This window comes from Watersipora subatra, chromosome 2, assembly GCF_963576615.1.
Source record: "Watersipora subatra chromosome 2, tzWatSuba1.1, whole genome shotgun sequence".
NCBI classification, from domain to species: Eukaryota; Metazoa; Bryozoa; class Gymnolaemata; order Cheilostomatida; family Watersiporidae; genus Watersipora; species Watersipora subatra.
In genome coordinates this window covers 35,776,705-35,804,182 of record NC_088709.1, presented here as the reverse complement: position 1 = coordinate 35,804,182, position 27,478 = coordinate 35,776,705, and the positions used below count along the sequence as shown (strand labels likewise).

The window sequence follows — 27,478 nt, the reverse complement described above, 5'->3', positions numbered from 1 at the left end:
AACTGACTGCAAGTAAACCATTAGAGCATGGCTATATCAAACTTGAGTTGTGACATAATATCATCTTAGCTTGATGACAGCCACAAAGGAAAGCTTATTGAAGTTGAAGCACAACAGAAAAACAACACGCTTTACGGTCTGAAGGGGCGCTTTATGGTCTGAAGGGGCGTTATGGTCTAACCCTTCGCTATAAAATAATGAAATTAGATTAATGCAGGATGATGTTACCTAACCCGCCAGCGCGCAAATCAAACCCCAATCAGCCTCTTCACTTAGTCTCGGGAGCCACATGATTATGAATTCAAACTAGTAGTGACTAAGAGTGAGGTAGAATGGATCAAAAAATCAAAAATGCCTATTTAACGTTGAAACAAACTGGTGAAACTAATCGGGAGGAGATGAATGTAAACAAAATGGTGACAGGAAGCCACAAAGGAAAGCATGGCATTATTTCAACTAGATCAGTGGTTCCCAACTACCTTGGAGCCATGGACCCCCTGAGCTCTTTATCTCAAAGTCATGGACCCCTTTATAAACATCATAATATATGGTGTTTATACCAATGTATTTTAAATTGGCGTACATTATAAATTAGAATAATATACATGTAAGAGTCAATAGATTTGACATGTTTCTCTTTATTTACTTACATAAAGCAATGCTATACTAAATTGCTTTGACTGTTCATTTTCAGTTCGTTAGTGATATAGACGAAAATACTTCTTGTTTTTCACCAAATTCTCAATCTTTGGGGAAATGGTTGACAAAGACCCAGTCGGTTTCATTGTTTCGATTTGAGAACAGCCATAAAGGAGAAAGCGGACTCGCATAAGTATGTAGACACAATTGGGAGCAGAGTTCGAAGGGCGTGTTTGGCTGTCTGTGGATATGGATGAATCATTGAAGGCCACAATTCTTCAATGGTTTTATCTTCAAAAACATTTTTGGTTTTTTCAACGATCTGCTGGTTTCATTTTGTTGTCAAATAAATATAGTTGCCAAATATTGTCACAATTATGATCAGTCAGCTGTCATTAACAAGCATTCATCCCACGACCAAACAAGCGGAGCAAATGTTTGAGTTTTATGATAAATGCATGTGCACACAACTCACGAAAATTATTCATCAACAACGTCGCAAACCCTTGTACCGAAATCTCACCAACAAATTTAACCATTTTTTTGTAGAGTCGTTTAAGTATAATAACGATACAAAACACATATAAACCTATTTAAATATATTACCAAGTCTTTGAAAAGTGTCAACAGTATCTTAAAACTTACCAATCTGAACGGATTATACACAAATAGATTAATTTGGCCAAAAATCGTTATTAAAACTTGCCAAGCCTCAATTTTATCAAAATTAAGACCGGCAATTGAAACGCCGAGCGACAGAGAATAGAACCATTAAACCATAACTGTCACGAACAACTTTTATAGTTGTTCCTAGGTAAATCAGACACGCTGATTCCGATTTTGTACTCAAAATAAAGATTAGTCCACTAACCTTCAAAGTCATTTAGGCTTTTTTAAAGCGTTTCAATATCCGTTTCAAAAACAACACAATCGGCATTACAAGCTCCGCCCATAAATATGTGACGAAACCTAGCTTTTTCAGGAACGGAAGTTAGGAATGTTTAGTCCGATTTAGAATAATAGAGATGGGTGTCTGAAAACCCATTATTATCTAAATCCAGCATGTAAAATAATTTCAGATTTTTATGAAAGGTATATAAGCTATTTAAAATTGCTCGTAGCTTGTTACATGACGTTTAAATGGGCTGGACGCCGTGGAAAATGAGCTCAAAAAGCGCGGTTTTATCACAAGCTAGCGTTGTTATCGCGCTTTTTAAAATATGCAATGTTAAATAGCTCATCTACCTTTCAGAAAAGACTGATATTATTTTTAAGGCTGAATTTAGATATTAATGGATTTTAAAACACCCATATCTATTATTCTAAATCGGTCTAAACATCCCTACGTAACTTCTGTTACTAAAAAGCTAGGTTACGTCACGTATTTATGGGCGGAGCTTGTTATGCCGATCGTGTTGTTTTCAAGACCGATATTAAAACGCTGTAAAAAAGCCTTCATTACTCTGAAAGTTAGTGAACTAATCTTTATTTTGAGTACAAAATTGGAATCAGCGTGTCTGATTCACCCTGTAAATACGATAAAAGTTGTTCGTGACAGTTATTGTTTAAGTCGTGCGCATTTCACAAAAAAATAACGTGCACATTTCACCATTCCATAGCATTGTCGAATTGCCGAAGGTTTCTGTAATTAACGTAGAAGTACTGAAATATAATCGTTTCATTTTTGCCGATTTCAAAGTAACTGACATTGTAGACGCTTTTGAGTACTTTGGTATTCTAGCTGATGTACAACGCAGTCAAAGTAAAGGAAATGGCGATGATATTTTTTCTAACAATTTTTATGAGATTATTACAATATTTAATTATAAGTTTGGATGACTATTGAAATGTTATAGTCACACTAACAACATCGATGATGGGCAATATGTTACTGTTATCATTTTTTCTAAATAGCGTTGTTAAATAGATTTTCTAAAAATCTATATAGACATCACAACTTCTTGATATTGTTAGCTATTACGTTTTGAAATGTAAACAAAATTGTGCATTGGTTTTTTATTATTACTGTATTACTATATTAATAATATTGGTTATTCTAATAATATCAGTGCATTTTACTTCTAATATTGTATTTCTCCTATTGCAGGGGGAGAGATATAAACATAATCTTTTCCTTTCATTATTGCTGTTTGTTGTATATAATAACACCCACACCCAGTACATTACAGCTACCATTGCAGTTATCCTATTGCACTGCAGTGCCATTTGACTGCTAATATTGCATTTCTTAACCATCAGTACCCTTTCTTTTTTCCAAAATCACTTTGGTCATGGGCTGTATGACAGGAGAATTTCTAGTGATATTAATAGTCGCCATTGTGAAATGACCCAAATTTGGTTTTACATTTAGATTTTGAATATGAAAACTAAACTGCACAGCTTTGCTGCTGTCCCATCTTATTGGCCAGGTCAAACAATGTGACAACGACAAAAAACTTGGCCATTTTATATTATAGGTGGAAAAATATTAATCAAAAACTATGGAAAGAAGGCCGTTGTTTGGACGATTTCGGGTAAATTATATTTAAATTTGAGCATATACTAAAACTCCTACCAATCTGAAAATTGGTAAAAATAAGTAACTTGAAATGTTTTATTTTCCATGGATTTTAGTATATCGCTGAAATTAAATAGGGAAAGAGAGAATTACGTGTTTGCTGGTTACAGGTTGTGTTGTTTTGTACTACTAACCGGAAATCAGGTACTATCCAGCGATTGACGCACATAGGTGATAAAAGTCTAGACCCAAAAACCTAACAAGACAACGCGACCACCCCGCGAGAATCGCATTAGCCCGGAAACCCAGGCTAGCACAATCCCAACAGACTTCGATCATTAAACCCCACCCATATGATAGCCGTCGTCTATCCTTTTAGGGTTTTATATCATTGATCCAACCACTATGACAGAAATAGCTGTAAATATCTAGCTAGAAAAACCATTACTGGCTCCAGCCTGTGGACCCCCTCAAAACCTCCTGTGGACCCCTAGGGGTCCATGGACCACCAGTTGGGAACCACTGAACTAGATAGACCTAGTTTTGTCACTTACAACATCTCATTAACTTTTGTGTATCTGATTAATTGTGAAGTAGGTTTAGAAAGTGGTTTGATATGGAAGTACATAAATTAGAGTAAATTGATATGAACATGTAATAAAAAAAGTTGACAATAATTACGATACGAATTTCCCATCATTTGCATCATGGAATAGAGCTCTTGAGACAGAAATGGTGGCCCTGAAGAGGGCTGAGATGGGAGAGGGGTATGAATGAAGTGACTATCAGTTGGTACCCGTATTTATAGGCTGTCAGCGTGAATAATAAAGTTGTTGATGCATTCTCTGCAAGTCTATAACTCGGTCACTCCAAATTGCTGACTATGTATCTATATTACGTTGTATGTGATGTGATTTATCCCGGTTTATTCAAATTTGAATAGTTAATTACAATGTGCTCGCTTAACACATATCTTTTGTAGTATGTATGTTTTATAATAGCAAATTTTTATGTTAATTATTTATACCATACTGTTTTAAGACTTGCATCTATTTATGTATTTATTTCTCAAAGTATGTTTTCTGCATGTCCAGCTATAGCTATTAAAATTTTGGATTTAAAATTCCACATTATGCTGGACTAGAACTCGCGAAGATCGCGAACACAGGTTGATAATTCAACGTATTAACCATGAGACCACTGAAGCTCATACAATTGCACTCTCTTTATACATAACGTATACATCGTTTTCCTTTTTCACACCAAAATGACATAATAATTACAGCTCTATGAATTCTTTTAGCTCTATGAAATGCGATGCTTTTTTGCCCTTGCCGTATTAGGGCTAATTTGTTTTCTGCAAACCGATATCAACAATAGACTCTCTCGATATTAGAATTTGGAGATTAAATTCTATCAACTCTATGAAACACAATGCCTTTTTTGAATTTTTGTGAACCTCTATTTCCGGCTTTTAGTAAGGTTCAATTGCTAAATCACTGTAAAGGTTAATACTTTTCACGCGGACATGTATTATCTCGAATAGAAAGGCTTCTAGATTCTCACACCTTCGATCAGACAAAGACACTACAATATCTCATTTTTACATATCGTCGTACCAGTATCGTCGTACTTGAGTTTTGATGGATCGCTGCTGGTGGAACAGTAATTTTTTATACACACACTTCTATGCAAGAATTGTTATTATTAATTCAACATATTCAGAATTTTTATGCTGTTTGCTCAGTTCGTATTAATTGTATCATTACTGAATCATCTCTTATTGTAATCATAGCAAAACAGACTCAATTTAGCTATTACTTACTAATTATTTCACTTTTACATCTAAACCCGTTTATAGCCGTTTTATTTTTTTTCAATTTATTTCATCTGCACGAAACATTTTCCTCATGATATGAAGTTTAAAAGTTGTTTGACAAAGTTTGAAAACCTTTACAGCTGTTTTTATTTTCTCTCAAATTATTTCAACTACACAAAACACTTTTCTCATGATCTGTAGTTTGAAAGTTAGAATGACAAATGCTGTTATATGTTAAGTACAAATCAATTTTTTGTCCAAAGGATGTTTTACTGCGCGGGCAATGCCGGGTAGCACAGCTAGTACAGTGCACCCTCGAGATACGATTACCCTGATATACGATTTTTTCACCTTACGAAGTTGAATATCGTGAGATCTTCACGTCGCTTTACGAGTTTTATTTTACCATACGAATTTGAGAAAAGTTTCGCCCGAGTTAAAATTTGGCGGTCGGTGAGCTCATAACGCACGTCGAAATAACAAAGACGCCGAAATGCGGTTTGCCGAAAACATTTCACAACGTTTAGAAGAGACACGATGACCGACTTCTCTCAGGTCAGCGTTCCATGTGGGAAATTTTGTGAAAAGCACATAATCGAGAGCAAGTCATACCTGCCAACTCTCACGCATTGGACGTGAGACTCACGCAATCACTCCAAAGAAAAAAGGAAAATGCGTGAGATTTTTGCCCCTAATTCCACAATTTCATATATACTATCATTAATACATCAATTGCCCCAAAACCAAATCTCACGCATTGCCCCGCTCTTGAGTTGGCAAGTCTGGAGCGAGTATCCATTTTTAGCATTATAATCCCTCTACCATACAAAGGAAAAATGATTTCCATGACAACAGAGTTGGAGGTCATAAATAAATAGGAAGAAGACGCCTGTATTGTTAACATTGCCAAGGAATATGTTCGCAACCAGTCAACAATTGCAATTATTAAAAATAAGAAATTCGTTGAAGCAAGCACAAGGAGGAGCTTACGACTGACGACTTGAAGGAGTTGAAAGCAATACACGGAATGTAGAAGAGACATAAAAACCTACATCGACAGAAAATTGTGAAGTGTTAATTTACCGATGTGAACTGGTACATAAAAACAATACTGTAAAATGCATATCATTATTTATCTTCTTTGTTTGGCATTTTTTCGTGCTTTATTTAATAAATTTTATGTTTTATTTATTTCATTTTGATTTTGTTTTATTTTCTTGTTTAACCATGTCTTTGCAGATAGGCCTGTTTTTTACTACGTAAATACAAATCATCGTATGTATGTAACTCATATATAACTAGCTACTCAAGATAGTTGACGCATCCATATTACTTTCTAGAAGATGCTAAAACCATGCCGTTTAGGGTATAAATACGTATAAACCTATGTATGTATGGGTACATTGATTTCTGTGCACGTTTCATTCAAGACAAACTACTGTACAACCTTCTCTGAATCTTTTTACAAATGTTAGCTAGCTAGCAATTTTCTGCACTGCACCAGCATTTACAGTGCACGAGCAAGCGACATCCTCAATAAGTAATAATCCGCACCAAGTTAGCTTATTTTCTTCGAGCACTCTCTGTACCAGCAGCAAAGTTGTGTCTTCCTGGCAATTTCTGCTTGTCACGACCCAAAAATAATAAACTAAATCAACAGCTCAAGTCACGTTACTCCAAAGGTATGTGCGTACACTACTGTATAGTAAATAAAATTTCATTTTTTGATGGCCATTATATGGTCAAGTGTACGAGAGGCCGTTTTTGAGAATTGCAACGCACAGCTTTTACGGTCAAGTTAGGTTTAAAAAAGTTTTAACCAGACACGCTAAAGGCTAAAGTAAAAGCTGGGAAGCGAAAAGATATTAGTGATGAAAAGTTAAAATTTAATGAAATAGTTACAAATACATACTGAAACACAGCTTTAACTAGCTTTGAATGTGTGTTTAGTAAGCTAAACATATTTGAAGTGAATTAAAAGCTTATGCTGTACGTACGTCTTGATAGTAAGAACTCCTTACGGTGCGTACTGCATTTCGTACACACATGATGTTGCATTTTACAGTTTTGCAGATTATAAGCACTAGGTGCACTTAATACAATGCAGCTACTGTAGGTAACTATAGCTATTAAAGTTAACATAGTATTTTGTTACTAATTTTTAATATGTACAACATTTTTATAAAATTTTGGACAATTTTTACCATTTTTCTTTGCATTGTGTAATTACAATGGTTTCTATACCCCTACATACGATTTTTTCACTATACAATGCCAACCTTGGAACGGATTAACATCGTATCTCGAGGGTGCACTGTATATACAGTGAAACTCGGATAACTCAAACTTCAAGGGACCGAGCAAAAGTGTTCGAATTATCAGAGTGTTCAAGTTATCAGAGCACTGTCACAAGTCCATGTATTTACTTATTTATTAGTAGATACATGTACATATACAAACTATAATATAAATCAAAAGCACAAATGGCTTGTTTCAAATTAAATGCTTCTAATGTAAAGTTTAAAACGTATTTATCAAAAAGTATAGAGATTTTGGAGATAGGTGTATGGAGATAGGTGTATGGAGATAGGTGTATGGAGATAGGTGTATGGAGATACGTGTATGGAGATACGTGTATGGAGATACGTGTATGACAATAGGTGTATGGAGATGTACTTGAAGAACTTACTGTTTTATAAGTTTGAGATTGAATAAAATAAAGTAGAGGGAATATTTATAAAAATATTTCCTCCGATGTATGACAGTTTTTACATAGGAAACAAATATAGTATCTGATTAACTTTGAATATCAAGGTTCAGCCGTGCATGTTTTATCCAACGGGAGGCATGAGCCATGCGAAGCATCTCTTGTCGTATGTATATATATATATACAGTGAAACTCGGATAACTCAAACTTCAAGGGACCGAGCAAAAATGTTCGAATTATCAGAGCGTTCAAGTTATCAGAGCACTGTCACAAGTCCATGTATTTACTTATTTATTAGTAGATACATGAACATATACAAACTATAATATAAATCAAAAGCACAAATGACTTGTTTTAAATTTAATGCTTCTAATATAAAGCTTAAAACGTTTTTATCAAAAAGTATAGAGATTTTTCTATCACTTGAGATTGGTTTGTTGTTTGAGGTGATGTTATTGCCAGGACGCTTTTTAGATTGACATTGGCAAAACTTGATCGTTGCTGAAATGCTCAAAAGAAAAGACATCTTTTTCTTTTGAGCGTTTTATCCACGATCAATTTTGCAGATTTTTCTTGAAGTTTATGCAAAGATTACCTTACTTTAGCTGGGATTCGTTAAGAGCAACACTCCGAGGCAGTTCAATTAAAAGTTTTATGAGGTTTTACGGTACATTGTATACCACTCACGCTTTTTGAATGGATACTTATTGAATGTACACACGTATTCTGTGTTTAGGTCAAACGAAGTTTTTTTTAGCTAAGACAACGTATACGTTTAATTACAACAATTTTTAAGACGTTTTAAACATTCAACATTCCGACATTGATTCAACACGGAATCAACGTAGGAAAACTATTCATCACGGGCTAGCCGGGTCACGCACTCAAGGATTTTCGCCACGCAAATACAAAAGAAACAACATGCTGTTTTTGTTTTGTATGTGCGTGGCGAAAATCCTTGCGCGCGTGACCCGGCTAGCCCGTGCTATTCATCGTATAGTAGGATAAATCAAATTTTACCAAACCTTTAGAAAAGTCGTTGACAAAAATATTTTGCCGATGGAGGTAATAACGACGCTTATGAATTACGAAAAGTTGAGGTTTACTTCTATGGCTTGGAATAAAGTGATTTTCTAAAGCGATAGCAACCGTTTCGGTAGCCGTTGGGCAAAAAACAGTTCGTTATAACAGTGTTGAGTTCGAGTTATATAGAGCCATTTATCATTGCGTGGGAACGGACCAAGCAAATCCATTCGAGTTAACCATGTGTTCGCTATATCCGAGGGCGAGTTATCCATGTTTCACTGTATATAAATCTCAAAGTTTGTCATTCGATGTGTCCAGATATAGCTACTAAAAACTAGAAATGAATGATTCGGTTTGTGCTGGATTTGATCTTGGAATCACCTGGTAAGCAGGTGATATCTTTACCATTTGCGCTACGCGAGATGCGATATGAGTCGCTCTGCCGGCTAAAATACACATAGCACTCTGAATTACGCAATGCTCTAAGTTTAGCAATACAGATAGTCGTGTACTTATATCATTCATTGGCGATGTACCAGGCTAATGGCAGGCAACTAAACTACCTGCCACTGTTTATAAGCTGTTTTTTGATGCCCGTGTAATGCGGGCATTCGGCTAGTGTTACTATACAAATACTTAAAAAATTGTGAATACTCGTATTACGTGATTAGTTAAATAATATGATTGTTTTTGTGTTCAAAATATTTTATTGCGGTAACAGTCGACCTATTTATTGTGCAGCCAATCAACTGTGGATACTCCCCTTGGTTTGCTATATAACCTTTTAGTTTTACCATTACTTGGTGTGTTACTGCCGGGTGCTGTGAGTTATAGTAGCACTAAAGATACTGTGTTCTTCAACTATAGCTCTGCTTGATTGCACAAGAAAAAGTAGAGTATCAAATTCTTGTCACCGTCTTTGTCACTTGTCTTTGACTTTCTCGTTGTGATATCAGGCAACGTATTATAGCTGCATTTACTATATATGTGCTATTGACCGAACAATAATTCTTATTGCGTGCCATGATATTGGTGGGAGTATAGGAGGGATAATTCTTGTCACTGTTTTCGACCTCGGTCTTGTGATAACTGTCAGCAAATCATAGCTGCATTCTCCATAAGGGCTATTGACTGAACATGATGAATTATTGCGATTGGCTCACCAAGATGTAAAAGTTGGGAGAAGGCACCCAGGAGTCTATTTATCGGCTCACCTTCGAGTCTGTTTATCGACTCGCCCCTGAGTCTGTTTATCGGCTCACCCTCAAATCTGTTTATCGGCTAAACCTCGAGTTTGTTTATTGGCTCACTATCGAGTCTGTTTATCAGCTTGCCCTTGAGTCTGTTTATTGGCTCGCCCTCAAATGTGTTTATCGGTGTGCCCTCAAGTCTGTCTATCAGCTCACCCTCGAATCTGTTTATCGGCTCACCCTCGAGTTTGTTTATCAACTCACCCTCGAGTCTGGTGCCGGCTCGCCCTCGATTTGGGAATTGCCTACTCTTGCCTAGTAGGGTTTACTTAAAACGCATAGTCATGAAACAAAGTTGGCAGTTTGATACATTTGTAATCACTAATGTTCATCGAGAGCTGCTTGTCTCTTTCTCTATTTTACAGCATTTGCGCACATAGCTTATAGCCTGTGGTCATAGCCCGGGTCTGCTTAAACATATAATCAATATCTCTACATCATAGACATTTAAGTTTACAACTTTGATGTAAAGATTTGAAACTATCGATGACTAACACTAATGAAAGAGTTTATATATTTTGAATACATTTTTGGTAAATGCTGCTTTAAATTAGATTTTTCAGCGGTGAAATGCTACTACAAAACAGAGAATCACCTAAAGTACGAACTAGAAGCAGCCTCGACTAATTACGTTAAAACTGCCATTTATAAGCTTGCATATATAAACATTGTCAGTTTAAACAAAATTCTTATTCATAACACGGTGGTGTATTAAAATGTGACAGTCAAACCATTCGATCACATCAAACCCTAAAATATTTGATCATTAGCGAAAGGAAGACAAAAGTAAATGAAACTAGTTTTTCCTCCTTACTCCACCCTTAACACCTTATCGCTTGATCTCGATTGATTGCTTAATCTTGATTCTTTTTCTTGATCTCTTAAAACAAGCAGTGAGTGCTGCTGTTGTATGAAGATACTGTGGAAACAGGATACCAACAGGGAATGCAGCCAGATCACAGGATAAGCATATAATGCCTACAAGCAGCAAGATGCCTAAAAGAAATCGAATGATTCAATAATTGGAAACGTCGAAAGAAAATTATGAACTTCAGAATTGGAAGAAATCAATTAATTGGAAGAAAGCAAACTGCGTCAACACCAGATGGAGAACATGCCAAAGAGAAGTCGAAGCAACAAAACCTACCAACCATCATCATCAAAAAGTCACCAGAGAAACATTAGAGACGAATCAAAATGAGTCACATCCAGATTTGCCACTCCTATCAAACATGACCTAGATACCAGGAGTAAGTCACGAGCTCCACCCTACATGTCAACATCATGTGCACCAGCTGAAGACTTACGCAAACAAGATATCTTCACACGCCTAACAAAAAGCATTGAACCTTAACACTCAGCCTACACCCACAGGCTAATCATACCACATGCCAGACATCTATAAAAGAAAACAGCTCCAATGACTCAGGATCTTTATTCCCATCTCTAATTCCATCTTTCTCTCTTCCTGAGGACCTCCTTGGACGCTCTCCCCTCTGCCTGCTGAGGAGCTCTCTCTCTCCCCTGCCTATGGACTCTTATTGTCCTTCATCAGCTGAGCCTATTCTACACCACAATCTCAACTACCTATCTCTCTACACATAAGGACTGCCATGACTCTCATCTGACTATCGAAACTCGCAGCCGCATGGATCGAGCCAAGCAAACACGGACGACCGTTCGAGTAAGGATGTACCTTTTATTAGCTTTTAACCTTTTGTCCTTAATATTATTGTTTTAGAATTTTGTTAGTTGTGTATTTTAATTGTTTGACTTATAGAATAAATAAGTAACTTTTACTGGTAAATATCAGTATTGCTCACAATAGCTTAACACCTTCACTTGTACCTGGACCAGTAATAATCAAATTAGTTTCCACAAGCTAAGCAAAAGTGCACTAACTAAACATGGTCAAAATAAAATACAACGACAAAGCAAATTCAACACTAATGTTGTGTGTGGGTTCGGATTACTTATGCATAACATAATTTTTCCACAACCGCACATAACGCTGCAAACTGAATTATTTTTGACTGACGACTCATGTATTAAACAAGCGCACAAAATTATTGTAAATCTGCGTCGTATTTATCATTTTTGTGTAACTTTGTAACTGGTGATTCAAAAGTAAAAAACACTGCAAATAATACCAGAATTAACGCAAGAAATTAGGACACTGCGAGTGCCTGATCCAAAAATACCTTGCCGCATGGCAACAACCAATCGGAAAAGTAATCGTTCTTGACACGTTGGGCAGGTAGAGCGTACGACACTTGGCTAGACAATCACGTTTAGAAGCATTGCTCCACAAACGCCCCGTTCGACTATATTGTTCAAATTATACTCACTCTTCTGCGGATTAATTTTCTTCAGGAAATAGCACTTAAAGGGCAAAGTCCAGCGCCGGCTGCGTTTGTATTTCCGATACACTATTGAACGATCGTTCCAATTTAATGGACAGAGGGTGTAAATATTGATAGCACATCGACGTGATAGAATGTCGTTTAAAACTATTGGGTTGTTGTCTGGCCGCTTTTCAAAATTATTTTGCCGTAAGTTGTAGTTAGTGAATTATGTTTGTACACAGACCTGTTAGTGCAGGAGCATTTCATTCGTCAATTACTGTCGACATGCTGAATGACTGCCGAAAACGATGTGTGCATAACGTGTTGTTCTTGCATTCAATTTACTCAAACTGTTAAGGGTGTGTGACCTTCTTATAGGCTATTTCGACTATTTCAGTAAATCAAACTAGTGAATTTATCCGATCTTGTGCAGTGCTATGAGAAATACAACTCAGGAGACGTGAGTGACCGGTGTGGTAAATTAAAATTGGTTGGTAAGTTGCAGAAAATTGAAAATTTTTTAGTTTTTTATGCCACTATTTCTGGACGGAGCAGGCTTTGCCTTGTATAAGCGATTGTCAGAGTAAACCAAGAAGGATTACAAGTTACCACAACTCAGACGCTAATAGTAGTTAGTGTAAACAATTTCAGTGCATATGATCAACTGCGAGGGAGAGTGCTAAGAGGCGGTGAGACAAAAGATGTTCAATTGACTGACTACTGACACAGTGACTGGCTTGGCTAATGGGTCAAGAACAAGCTGACCCCCTACTGAAATGAGCATTTATGTCAGAATAACCGGCGGGTATCTCAACACGTCTAAAGTCTGTTATTTCGGTGAAAAAGCTTGAATTTAATGGCTTGGTGTCTTATGCAAAAAAAATGCTGAGGCTTTTACATCCCAGTTACCAACTTTCTTTTAAAAAGTTGCCAAAGTGGCTTATATAGAAAGCAACCCTTTGCATATAATTGTCATTATCAATAAAAACAAGATAGTTAGCCTGGCAATGTGTTAGTTCTCACTCTGATCACACGAAAAACAATTTTTATTCATGCTATGATGCTGACGCTCAATGATTTTATGTACTGCTCTAACAGAAAGTTTTTATTGGCTTCTATTGCCTCAGCTACTTTTTGTCTGTGAAATGTTTGCTACTCATGTATAAAATAGTTGGTATCATTTAACTCTTTGTGTGCCATTTTTGCAGTTCGGCACAAACACTTCTATAATCCGAGTGCCATTTTTGCATTCCTGCGAATTTACAGTGGCCAAGAATCTATGAAGCCTAACGACTGGTAGATGATCATAATATGATTACAAGATTTCCAAAAACCTGATATATTAACACTAGAAATATATTAAGGTTTCCTATGAAAAAGTTTTAAACAGTTATGATGAGTATTTAATAACAGTGGTAAAAGAAATGGATAACGGCAAAATAGTACACATTTCATCTCGATGTTGCAAACGATTTCTAAATATTTATCAGGACTTTCAAAACTTCGTGACAACTGCCTTAACTCATGTTCCATTACACTATAAACCTCTATGCCTCTTTAAATCATTAACAGGAAATGCCATTTTTTTTGACTAATAGAAAAAAACAATGTCTTTCAAAAGTCAATGACCCGAAACCTTTAGTTTCTATAAACAAGACTTATGTTTTGTATGGTGTTTTCTGTAGAGATGCCCTGATTCTAATTTCACCAGCCGATTCAGATACCGATTCGATATTCCGATTCTTATTGAAAAATAATCCGATTCAGATACCGATTCAGATCTTTTGGGTTGCATAGATAATTGTTAATTTTATTATGCAAATATAAATATAATGCTAAGAAAATATAAATATTGATGTATTATTTGTTTGTATTAATGGAAAAAAGATATACATGTATATACATTCCACATCCTGCCATACCGTGCTTCTAGTAACAAAACAGTGCATGTTTCTTGAAATCTGTTATTAATAATAATTACTGTTAGTGGTACAGTATCTTCTTTATCTGGGATAATGAAGTCTCTCTTCTACTGCTGAACGAACTGCTGCGCCTGTACCTGTTTAAAGCAAATAAATGTTTCGTTTAATTACCGTTAGTGATTCAAGTATCTCAGTGAGGCGTCTTCATTTTGTATCGCTAACGATGTAGTCAGTCGTGTTGAAGAAAGACTCACTTGTCACAGATCATGGAGGACAGGCTAAATACCGATAAGCCACTGAGGTTATTTTATGCGATACAAACGATACAGCATATCGTCAGGATCAAGAGAGAGATAGATAACTTTATGCATCAACTGCTCAAATTACTTTCGTAATGCTAGTAAATAGAAACATTACACCGCATTCTGTATCTCATCATTGTTCTTATGTACGTGATTAGCTGCAATAAATCATATCGCTGTAATTGAGAAATACGTCCTGACTAAAACCAAAAGATTCCTCAGCTGTGTGGATGTTTATTGGGCTATAGACATGAAATAGATTGTGTGACAGGCCCGGAATTCATTAGGTAAAAGTAAGGAACTTGCAGCTGATGATTTTTCATTAGTGTAGCAGGCTAAAATACGGGTTTCTGCTAAATAGTTGATTTGTAAAAACTATCTGAAATTTCCGATTTTTTAAGAAAAGATCGGCCGATACCGATTCAGATACTTAACACCCATATCGGCACCGATACCGATTCCGATATTAGAATCGGGGCAACTCTAGTTTTCTGTCTAACATTGTTACAATGTCTTTTGCTCTAAATTCAACACCTTTCTTTGCCGGGGAACTCATTGTCGTTCATTTGAACACGAGAAGTAGTCCGACATGACTATTGCTTGAACACAAGAAGTAGTTAGGACATGACTATTGCTTGAACACAAAAAGTAGTTAAGACAAGACTATTGCTTGAACACAAAAAGTAGTTACGACATGACTATTGCTTGAACACAAGAAGTAGTTGGGACATGACTATTGCTTTAACACCAGAAGTAGTCAGGAAATGACTATTGCTTGAACACAAGAAGTAGTTACGACATGACTATTGCTTGAACACAAAAAGTAGTTACGACATGACTATTGCTTGAACACAAGAAGTAGTTGGGACATGACTATTGCTTTAACACCAGAAGTAGTCAGGACATGATTATTGCTTGAACACAAGAAGTAGTTACGACATGACTATTGCTTGAACACAAGAAGTAGTTGGGACATGACTATTGCTTGAACACCAGAAGTAGTCAGGACATGACTATTGCTTGAACGCAAGAAGTAGTTACGACATGACTATTGCTTGAACACAAGAAGTAGTTACGACATGACTATTGCTTGAACACAAGAAGTAGTTAGGACATGACTATTGCTTGAACGCAAGAAGTAGTCAGGTCCTGACTACTGCTTGCGTTCAAGCATGCCAAACGTTTAAAAATAGTCTACAAGAAAATTACTCTGGATCGTACAGTTTTTGAAAAATGTGTAGACTTTGACGATGCCAAACTACCTCAGGATTCGTAGACAGTAGTGCTGCACGATATCTTTGCATGTACATTTGATTATTTGGTCTCTAAATATATCGAATATCGAAAAATATCGAACATTGGAGTTGTCTTCTTTCGATATATAGTGTTAGGCTTTAACATGAACGATATGAGAGGATATTGGTTAAAGGTTGACTTGCAAAAAAGTTCACATTTCAGTTATTTGGTATCAAAAGATTCACCATGTCTTACTCTGTTGTGTTGTAGGTGCCAAATATGTGGAAATGTAATTACAAGCTCTTAAAAGCTCAAAAACGAAAAGCCGCCGTAGATTGGAATCTCTTTATTTCTCTGACATAGTCATGAAATTTGGTTCTTGTCTTGTCACATGATGTTCTCACATGAATTGAAAGGCCAATAAAAAGCTCAATATAAAACTTATTGTAGCACTAGTTTATGACAAACACTTCGGGTTTTACCGAAGACCCCGTATCAAATATAAATGCTCGCTACTTTACAGTTTTGTTTCGGTTTGATCTAATCGGCAAGTCGTAATCTGATCATGTGACCCAATACTTCGCAAATAATTTCTGCAGCACTTTTCGATTATCACAAGTGACCAACAGGCTTGTCATGATTATCAGACAATGATATGTACTCCTTCAAGCTAAAGCTAAAAAATTAAACGAATTTTTACGGTAAGTTATAAGATATCAGTGCTAAAAGTGACAGCGTTAAAATGACGATAAAACAGACGCGTAAGAACAATATACATGGTTTTACTGAATGCGTGAAGTATATTTGTAGAAATATTTCGACGAATAAGGTTGCATGAAAGTGTAAACAGAAACCATCTACTACAACTACGTCACATTTGAGCAGTTTTGGAAAGAGAATCCAAACTACGATGGTCTCGTGTGGCTGCGATTAACTGTTCGTTTTTGAGCTTTTAAGAGCTTGTAATCACATTTCCACATATTTTGCACCTACAACAGGATAAGACATGGTGAATCTTTTCATATCAAATAACTGTAATGTGAATTTGGTTGCAAGTCAACCTTTAATATCGAATGAAAAACCGGAGTTGTCCCCTCTTTACAATAAAAAGAATAGACAACTCCAGTTTTTCAAATAAAATAAGCGGATATTTCAATAAAATATCGGCTTCAATATTCATATCAACTTGAAAACTGACCAAATATAAAATCATCCACCGAAATATATCGTCACATCGAATTATATCGTATTATCGTGCAGCACTAGTAGACAGTGCAAGGAAGCCTATCTAAAGCTTCGCGAATGTCTGTAAATGCCATGTTTGATTTGACACGAGTGTTACTAGTAAATCTCATAAACCTATTCATCGCATAGTAGATTGCAGTTAATGACTAGCTTTGCCTTAAATATTACAACTGTTGCTTGGATTTACAGAACAAAGTGGTGTGCATTGGCGGCACATCTCCACCTCACAGCGACTCCTAGGTGATCGTGTAAAAACAGAGATTCAAGATGGTGTTGGAATCATCACCTTTGATACTCCAAACTCTCCGGTGAGTTTCCTTTATTGTGGCTGCTAGTATTTTACATCTTGTGTTTTGATACTAGTATTCTCTTTATCCACCTGTTTTCATGTGTCAGTTTGAAACTGGTATACAGCAGACGCTCCTATAGCATGTACCTCCTATAACAAATAGGTCCTACCCGCTATAACGTATACCTCCTATAACGTATAACTCCTATAACGTATACCTCCTATAACGTATACCTCATATAACGTATAACTCCTATAACTTATATCTCCTATAACGTATAACTCCTATAACTTATACCTCCTATAACGTATACTTCCTATAACGTATACCTCCTATAACTTATACCTCCTATAACTTATACCTCCTATAGCGTATACCTCCTATAACGTATACCTCATATAACTTATACCTCCTATAACGTATAACTCCTATAATTTATAACTCCTATAACTTATACCTCCTATAACGTATACTTCCTATAACATATACCTCCTATAACTTATACCTCCTATAACTTAGACCTCCTATAACGTATACCTCCTATAACTTATACCTCCTATAACGTATACCTCCTATAACTTATACCTCCTATAACTTATACCTCCTATAACGTATACCTCCTATAGCGTATACCTCCTATAACTTATACCTCATATAACATATACCTCCTATAACTTATACCTCTTATAACGTATACCTCCTATAACTTATACCTCATATAACATATACCTCCTATAACTTATACCTCCTATAATCTATACCTCCTATAACGTATACCTCTTATAACGTATACCTCTTATAACGTATACCTCCTATAACTTATACCTCCTATAACGTATACCTCCTATAACTTATACCTCCTATAACTTATACCTCCTATAACTTATACCTCCTATAACTTATAACTCCTATAACGTATACCTCCTATAACGTATACCTCCTATAACGTATACCTCCTATAACTTATACCTCCTATAACTTATACCTCCTATAACGTATAACTCCTATAACGTATACCTCCTATAACGTATACCTACTATAACTTATACCTCCTATAACGTATACCTCCTATAACTTATACCTCCTATAACTTATACCTCCTATAACGTATACCTATAACTTATACCTCCTATAACTTATACCTCCTATAACGTATACTTCCTATAACTTATACCTCCTATAACTTATACAGTCAAACATGGATAACTCGGCCACGGATAGCTCGAAAACATGGTTAATTCGAACAGTTTCTTTGGTCCGTTCCCACGTAATGATAAATTGCTATAGATAACTCGAACTCAACACTGTTAATTCGAACTGTTTTTTTGCCCAACGGCTACCGAAACGGTTGTTATCGCTTTAGAAAATCACTTTATTCAAAGCCATAGAGGTAAACCTCATCTTTTCGTAATTCATAAGCGTTGTTATTACCACCATCGGCAAAATAATTTTGTCAACGACTTTTCTAAAGGTTTGGTCAAATTTGATTTATACTGCTATACGATTAATAGCACGGGCTAGCCGGGTCACGCGCGCAAGGATATTCGCCACGCACATACAAAACAAAAACAGCATGTTGTTTTGTATGTGCGTGGCGAAAATCCTTGAGTGCGTGACCCGGCTAGCCCGTGACGAATAGTTTTCCGACGGTGATTCCGTGTTGAATCAACGTCGGAATGTTGAATGTTTAAAACGTCTTAAAATTGTGTTTATTAAACGTATACGTTGTCTTAGCTAAAAAAACTATTCATCGTTTGACCTAAACACAGAATACGTGTGTACATTCAATAAGTATCCATTCAAAAAGCGTGAGTGATATACAATGTACCGTTAAACCTCGTAAAACTTTTAATTGAACTGCCTCGGAGTGTTGCTCTTAACGAATCCCAGGTAAAGTAAGGGATTTTTCTTTGGTAACTTTTTCTTGAAGTTGCATAAACTTCAAGAAAAGTCGGCAAAATTGATTGTGGGTAAAACGCTCAAAAGAAAAAGATGTCTTTTCTTTTGAGCATTTCAACAACGATCAAGTTTTGCCAATGTCAATCTAAAAAAACGTCCTGGCAATAACATCACCTCAAACAACAAACCAATCTCAAGTGATAGAAAAATCTCTATACTTTTTGATAAAAACGTTTTAAACTTTACATTAGAAGCATTTAATTTGAAACAAGCCATTTGTGCTTTTGATTTATATTATAGTTTGCATATGTACATGTATCTACTAATAAATAAGTAAATACATGGACTTGTGACAGTGCTCTGATAACTTGAACGCTCTGATAATTCGAACACTTTTGCTCGGTCCCGTGAAGTTCGAGTTATCCATGTTTGACTGTACCTCCTATAACGTATACCTCCTATAACGTATACCTCCTATAACGCATACCCCCTATAACGTATACCTCTTATAACTTATACCTCCTATAACTTATACCGCCTATAACTTATACCTCGTATAACGTATAATGTAAATTCCACAATTCGCAAAAAAATATATGTCAAGTTTGCTTCATGCTACATAAAAAAATTTCATATAACAGAAAGTGTCACGTCGGTTCAAGTTCTCAAATTCAATTTGAATAATGACAATCGTGTAGTTAGCCTTAAAAATATCGCTCTCGCTTTCTCTCTCTTGCTACACTTGGGAGAGAAAACTCCGTATAGGGTTATCTCTATTATGCGTGTGTATGCTAGTGCTCTGGTCGTCTAGTCCCCTGTGTATGCTAGTGCTCTGGTCGTCTAGTGCGCTGTGTATGCTAGTGCTCTGGTCGTCTAGTGCGCTGTGTATGCTAGTGCTCTGGTCGTCTAGTGCCCTGTGTATGCTAGTGCTCTGGTCGTCTAGTGCGCTGTCTATGCTAGTGCTCTGGTCGTCTAGTGCCCTGTGTATGCTAGTGCTCTGGTCGTCTAGTGCCCTGTGTATGCTAGTGCTCTGGTCGTCTAGTGCGCTGTCTATGCTAGTGCTCTGGTCGTCTAGTGCGCTGTGTATGCTAGTGCTCTGGTCGTCTAGTGCCCTGTGTATGCTAGTGCTCTGGTCGTCTAGTGCCCTGTGTATGCTAGTGCTCTGGTCGTCTAGTGCGCTGTGTATGCTAGTGCTCTGGTCGTCTAGTGCGCTGTGTATGCTAGTGCTCTGGTCGTCTAGTGCGCTGTGTATGCTAGTGCTCTCGTCGTCTAGTGCGCTGTGTATGCTAGTGCTCTGGTCGTCTAGTGCGCTGTGTAAGCTAGTGCTCTGGTCGTCTAGAGCCCTGTAAGAGAGCATCAGGTGTGCCAATAAAGTGCAGGGAATAAGTAGGTGTACGATTATTCTGAAATACTTACAGGCAGTTGATTGGTGCAGGTGTTAGTGTCGGTCTATCAAGTTGATTGTCACGAGTTTGAGTCTCATCGAAAGCTATCTTTTACATTAACCTTGAACCTTGGTTGTGGATAGATGGACTGCCAGACAGACACCACTTTTATTACATGTATTACATGCTTTTATTACATTAGTAAATATATTTGTGTTTTACTTCATTTTAAACATATAGAAAGTTTTTTTATCATTTTCTTTTGCATAATAGACCTTGTTGTCTAGAAGAAAAAAATAGAAGATTGTTATAAAATGCTGATATGCCTTTTACCGAAATCCCTCTGAAAGAGATACGATGCTGGCTCTTTCTTTTTCAGTTCAGCATTCTTCATGTTTTGTAAATGCTTGCTATTGCGTGAGACGAAAATTAGTGAAAAGTAAGCAACAGTGAAAGTTTATTATGCATTTAAGAGTTGAATATAATATTTACTATAAAATTTAATTCAATATATGTATATAGCTATATAACTACATACATATATATATATTCGGTATTAACTTATTAACATCGTTATTAACATCGTTATTCATTATAACTTTAATTTGTTATCTATGGGCTATAAGATTGATTATAACGACATTACAAGAAGAAGTAAGAAAATGGTTACCATGGCAATGAAGCTATAGTTACTAAGTTAACTATAAGTTAACTATTGTTACTAGGGTTAATATACTATTTTGTTACTAATTTTTAATATGTACATTACTTACAAAAATTTGTGATGTCTTTTACCAAGTGGTGTTTGCATTAGATAATTACTATGTGTTTTTATACCCCTCAATACGACATATTTGCCTTCTGATGCCAACACTGGAATGAATTAATACTGTATGGCGAGGGGACCTTGAAAAGTATGGGTATACTTTTCAAGGTCTGTTTACTCCAATGTCACCTTTATGATTTTAATCTGTGATATAGTGAGCTTTTTCCAATCTTTTCGCTTTCGTTCTTTACCACTCAAATAGCAACTGACCCACTTATTGTTAGTACACAAATGAGTTTGTAGGCATGTAAAATTACTGTCTTTTTTTCAGGTTAATGTACTAGACAAGATGTTAGATTCTGAGATGCTGAATGCGTTGAAGTATATCTATGAGACTCCTGAGGTGAAGTCAGTGGTGTTGGCCTCAGCCAAGCCAGGCTGTTTTATCGCAGGCGCTGACATAAAGTAAGGCTTTATCCCAACACACTCTGTTATTGTCTAAATGTGGGTATGCTTTCCAAAGCCTTCATCTTATCATCATCTGTTCCATTACATGCAATTAGTGAATATGTTCTATGAGATTGTTCTTTTCTAATTTAGTTCAAAAATGATATTTTTAAAAAGAGCTGTTAGCAGTATCCCATATGATTGGTGCATTTCTACAGCAAATAGACCTGGGCTACACTCACTAAGAGTATCCCATATGATTGGTGGATTTCTACAATAAATAGACATGGGCTGCACTCACTAACAGTATCCCATATGATTGGTGCATTTCTACAGCAAATAGACATGGGCTGCACTCACTAACAGTATCCCATATGATTGGTGCATTTCTACAGCAAATAGACCTGGGCTGCACTCACTAACAGTATCCCATATGATTAGTGCATTTCTACAGCAAATAGACCTGGGCTACACTCACTAGGAGTATCCCATATGATTGGTGCATTTCTACAGCAAATAGACATGGGCTGCACTCATTAACAGTATCCCATATGATTGGTGCATTTCTACAGCAAATAGACATGGGCTACATTCACTACAGCTCAATAATCCATCATCATATGAAATTTTTGATCAACCATTCCATTCATTTGTAAATGTTTACTTAAAATTTTCAACTTGTATACAGTAGACCCTGTTGACAGTAGACTGTCTACAGGGTCTACAGGGTCTAGTGTATATAGTAGACCCTGTAAACAGTAGATTATATACAGTAGACCCTGTAGACAGTAGACTATATACAATAGACACACTGCTTACAAAATCTATTCATTACAGAAGCTGTTTTATAAGTAGTCAGTTTTATAAGTAGCAATGCATGTTACAATATAAATCCCTTAACCCATTCCAAGCTTTCATAAAACTTGGACATAATATTTATGTAAATTATATATAATGGTTAAAACCTGTAAAAGATGCATGTTAGAATTATATTACTGTATAATAAATAGAAAATAGACATGGAAAGACAGCACAAAGAAATAACGAATAAAAATTAGGAGCGGTTTGTATATTTACCTTTAGCATTGGCCATCTAGATCAGATTAAGGGAAGACTGCGGGCAGTGTGAAGATGTCGGCCAGAGGTGTGGGCGTTGCGTTGTTTTATTGGTTTGGTTTTACTCAGAATAAATGTTTTAGGAATGTAAGTAAAAGGATTTACCGTAAAACCTCTATTTGGATGCCACCTTTATTTGAACACCTCTTCTATTAGAATGCCGCTATAGAAATGTTGAATGCCACTTCTATTTGACCGCCACTTTGGCATTCTTTGATCATCACAGACCCATAATAGAACATGATTGGTAGAAAGTTCTCCGCAAAAGCGTATTAATAATGACTCGGTTACATCAAAAAAACTTAATTCTACCGTTGTTGCTGTAGTGGTTGCCATGATTTTAGTGACGGTGTAGGTACCTGAGCAGATCGATCATCACAATCATCAGAACTCTGATTCAAAATCGCAAAGGTCTAATTTTGGTCCATGTTCTTCAGATGTATCCATATTGTGGTTTACAACCTGATCTGAAGATTTCAAAACATTCTCTTCAGATGTATCCATATTATGGTTTACAACCTGATCTGAAGACTTCAAAACATTCTCTTCAGGTGTATCCATATTGTGGTTTACAACCTGATCTGAAGATTTTAAAACGTTCTGATGTGCGATGAGAATACTCTTCAGGAACAGTGTATGACGTAATAGCCTTGTTACTGAGTATTAAATTCTGTTTTCTAGCTCCAAAATATTTCGGGTTTTTCCTCAATACTTTGAAAGCAACACCATTTAAATACTTAATAACTGTATCAGTTTAATATGTTTTACTCAATACTTTGAATGCAACACCATTGAAATACTTAATAACTGTATCAGTCTCATATGTTTTACTCAATACTTTGAATGCAATACCATTGAAATACTTAATATCTGTATCAGTATAATATGTTTTACTCAATACTTTGAATGTAACACCATTTAAATACTTAATAACTGTATCAGTCTAATATGTTTTACTCAATACTTTGAATGTAACACCATTTAAATACTTAATAACTGTATCAGTATAATATGTTTTACTCAATACTTTGAATGCAATACCATTGAAATACTTAATAACTGTATCAGTCTAATATGTTTTACTCAATACTTTGAAAGCAACACCATTTAAATACTTAATAACTGTATCAGTCTAATATGTTTTACTCCATACTTTGAATGCAACACCATTTAAATACTTAATAACTGTATCAGTCTAATATGTTTTACTCAATACTTTGAAAGCAACACCATTTAAATACTTAATAACTGTATCAGTATAATATGTTTTACTCAATACTTTGAATGCAACACCATTGAAATACTTAATAATTGTATCAGTATAATATGTTTTACTCAATACTTTGAAAGCAACACCATTGAAATACTTAATAACTGTATCAGTATATGTTTTACTCCATACTTTGAATGCAATACCATTGAAATACTTAATAACTGTATCAGTCTAATATGTTTTACTCAATACTTTGAATGCAACACCATTTAAATACTTAATAACTGTATCAGTATAATATGTTTTACTCAATACTTTGAGTGTAACACCATTTAAATACTTAATAACTGTATCAGTATAATATGTTTTACTCAATACTTTGAATGTAACACCATTTAAATACTTAATAACTGTATCAGTATAATATGTTTTACTCAATACTTTGAATGCAATACCATTGAAATACTTAATATCTGTATCAGTATAATATGTTTTACTCCATACTTTGAATGCAATACCATTGAAATACTTAATAACTGTATCAGTATAATATGTTTTACTCAATACTTTGAAAGCAACACCATTTAAATACTTAATAACTGTATCAGTATAATATGTATTACTCAATACTTTGAATGTAACACCATTGAAATACTTAATAACTGTATCAGTATAATATGTTTTACTCAATACTTTGAATGCAACACCATTTAAATACTTAATAACTGTATCAGTATAATATGTTTTACTCAATACTTTGAGTGTAACACCATTTAAATACTTAATAACTGTATCAGTATAATATGTTTTACTCAATACTTTGAATGTAACACCATTTAAATACTTAATAACTGTATCAGTATAATATGTTTTACTCAATACTTTGAATGCAATACCATTGAAATACTTAATAACTGTATCAGTATAATATGTTTTACTCAATACTTTGAAAGCAACACCATTTAAATACTTAATAACTGTATCAGTATAATATGTTTTACTCAATACTTTGAATGTAACACCATTGAAATACTTAATAACTGTATCAGTCTAATATGTTTTACTCAATACTTTGAATGCAACACCATTTAAATACTTAATAACTGTATCAGTCTAATATGTTTTACTCAATACTTTGAAAGCAACACCATTTAAATACTTAATAACTGTATCAGTATAATATGTTTTACTCAATACTTTGAGTGTAACAACATTTAAATACTTAATAACTGTATCAGTATAATATGTTTTACTCAATACTTTGAATGTAACACCATTTAAATACTTAATAACTGTATCAGTATAATATGTTTTACTCAATACTTTGAATGCAATACCATTGAAATACTTAATATCTGTATCAGTATAATATGTTTTACTCCATACTTTGAATGCAATACCATTGAAATACTTAATAACTGTATCAGTATAATATGTTTTACTCAATACTTTGAAAGCAACACCATTTAAATACTTAATAACTGTATCAGTATAATATGTTTTACTCAATACTTTGAATGTAACACCATTGAAATACTTAATAACTGTATCAGTATAATATGTTTTACTCAATACTTTGAATGCAATACCATTGAAATACTTAATATCTGTATCAGTATAATATGTTTTACTCCATACTTTGAATGCAATACCATTGAAATACTTAATAACTGTATCAGTATAATATGTTTTACTCCATACTTTGAATGCAATACCATTGAAATACTTAATAACTGTATCAGTCTAATATGTTTTACTCAATACTTTGAATGCAACACCATTTAAATACTTAATAACTGTATCAGTATAATATGTTTTACTCAATACTTTAAATGTAACACCATTGAAATACTTAATAACTGTATCAGTATAATATGTTTTACTCAATACTTTAAATGTAACACCATTGAAATACTTAATAACTGTATCAGTATAATATGTTTTACTCAATACTTTAAATGTAACACCATTGAAATACTTAATAACTGTATCAGTCTAATATGTTTTACTCAATACTTTAAATGTAACACCATTGAAATACTTAATAACTGTATCAGTCTAATATGTTTTACTCAATACTTTGAATGTAACACCATTTAAATACTTAATAACTGTATCAGTATAATATGTTTTACTCAATACTTTAAATGTAACACCATTGAAATACTTAATAACTGTATCAGTCTAATATGTTTTACTCAATACTTTAAATGTAACACCATTGAAATACTTAATAACTGTATCAGTCTAATATGTTTTACTCAATACTTTGAATGTAACACCATTTAAATACTTAATAACTGTATCAGTCTAATATGTTTTACTCAATACTTTGAATGTAACACCATTTAAATACTTAATAACTGTATCAGTATAATATGTTTTACTCAATACTTTAAATGTAACACCATTGAAATACTTAATAACTGTATCAGTCTAATATGTTTTACTCAATACTTTGAATGTAACACCATTTAAATACTTAATAACTGTATCAGTCTAATATGTTTTACTCAATACTTTGAATGTAACACCATTTAAATACTTAATAACTGTATCAGTATAATATGTTTTACTCCATACTTTGAATGCAATACCATTGAAATACTTAATAACTGTATCAGTCTAATATGTTTTACTCAATACTTTGAATGCAACACCATTGAAATACTTAATAACTGTATCAGTCTAATATGTTTTACTCAATACTTTGAATGTAACACCATTTAAATACTTAATAACTGTATCAGTCTAATATGTTTTACTCAATACTTTGAATGCAACACCATTTAAATACTTAATAACTGTATCAGTATAATATGTTTTACTCAATACTTTGAATGTAACACCATTGAAATACTTAATAACTGTATCAGTATATGTTTTACTCCATACTTTGAATGCAATACCATTGAAATACTTAATAATTGTATCAGTCTAATATGTTTTACTCAATACTTTGAATGCAACACCATTGAAATACTTAATAACTGTATCAGTCTAATATGTTTTACTCAATACTTTGAATGCAACACCATTGAAATACTTAATAACTGTATCAGTATATGTTTTACTCCATACTTTGAATGCAATACCATTGAAATACTTAATAACTGTATCAGTCTAATATGTTTTACTCAATACTTTGAATGCAACACCATTGAAATACTTAATAACTGTATCAGTATATGTTTTACTCAATACTTTGATGAATGCAACACCATTGAAATACTTAATAACTGTATCAGTATAATATGTTTTACTCAATACTTTGAATGCAACACCATTGAAATACTTAATAACTGTATCAGTCTCATATGTTTTACTCAATACTTTGAATGCAATACCATTG

At 34.6% G+C, this 27,478-nt stretch overlaps 2 protein-coding genes across 2 annotated transcripts in view; one reads left to right on the top strand and one right to left on the bottom strand.

Annotated features, from left to right (window-relative positions):
• The window catches only part of LOC137386744 (very long chain fatty acid elongase 7-like), a 37,048-nt gene extending 24,843 nt beyond the window's left edge, over positions 1-12,205 (bottom strand). The window contains exon 1 of the mRNA XM_068072868.1: positions 12,162-12,205. The gene's annotated coding sequence lies outside the window, so the exon portion shown is untranslated. The remainder of the gene's footprint in view (positions 1-12,161) is intronic.
• A 140-nt stretch (positions 12,206-12,345) lies between these two features.
• The window catches only part of LOC137388953 (trifunctional enzyme subunit alpha, mitochondrial-like), a 53,580-nt gene continuing 38,447 nt past the window's right edge, over positions 12,346-27,478 (top strand). Inside the window, exons 1-3 of the mRNA XM_068075463.1 lie at positions 12,346-12,512; positions 17,200-17,318; positions 21,682-21,815. Of these exons, the coding sequence (XP_067931564.1) occupies positions 12,458-12,512; positions 17,200-17,318; positions 21,682-21,815 (308 nt within the window). The 5' untranslated portion in view covers positions 12,346-12,457. The remainder of the gene's footprint in view (positions 12,513-17,199; positions 17,319-21,681; positions 21,816-27,478) is intronic.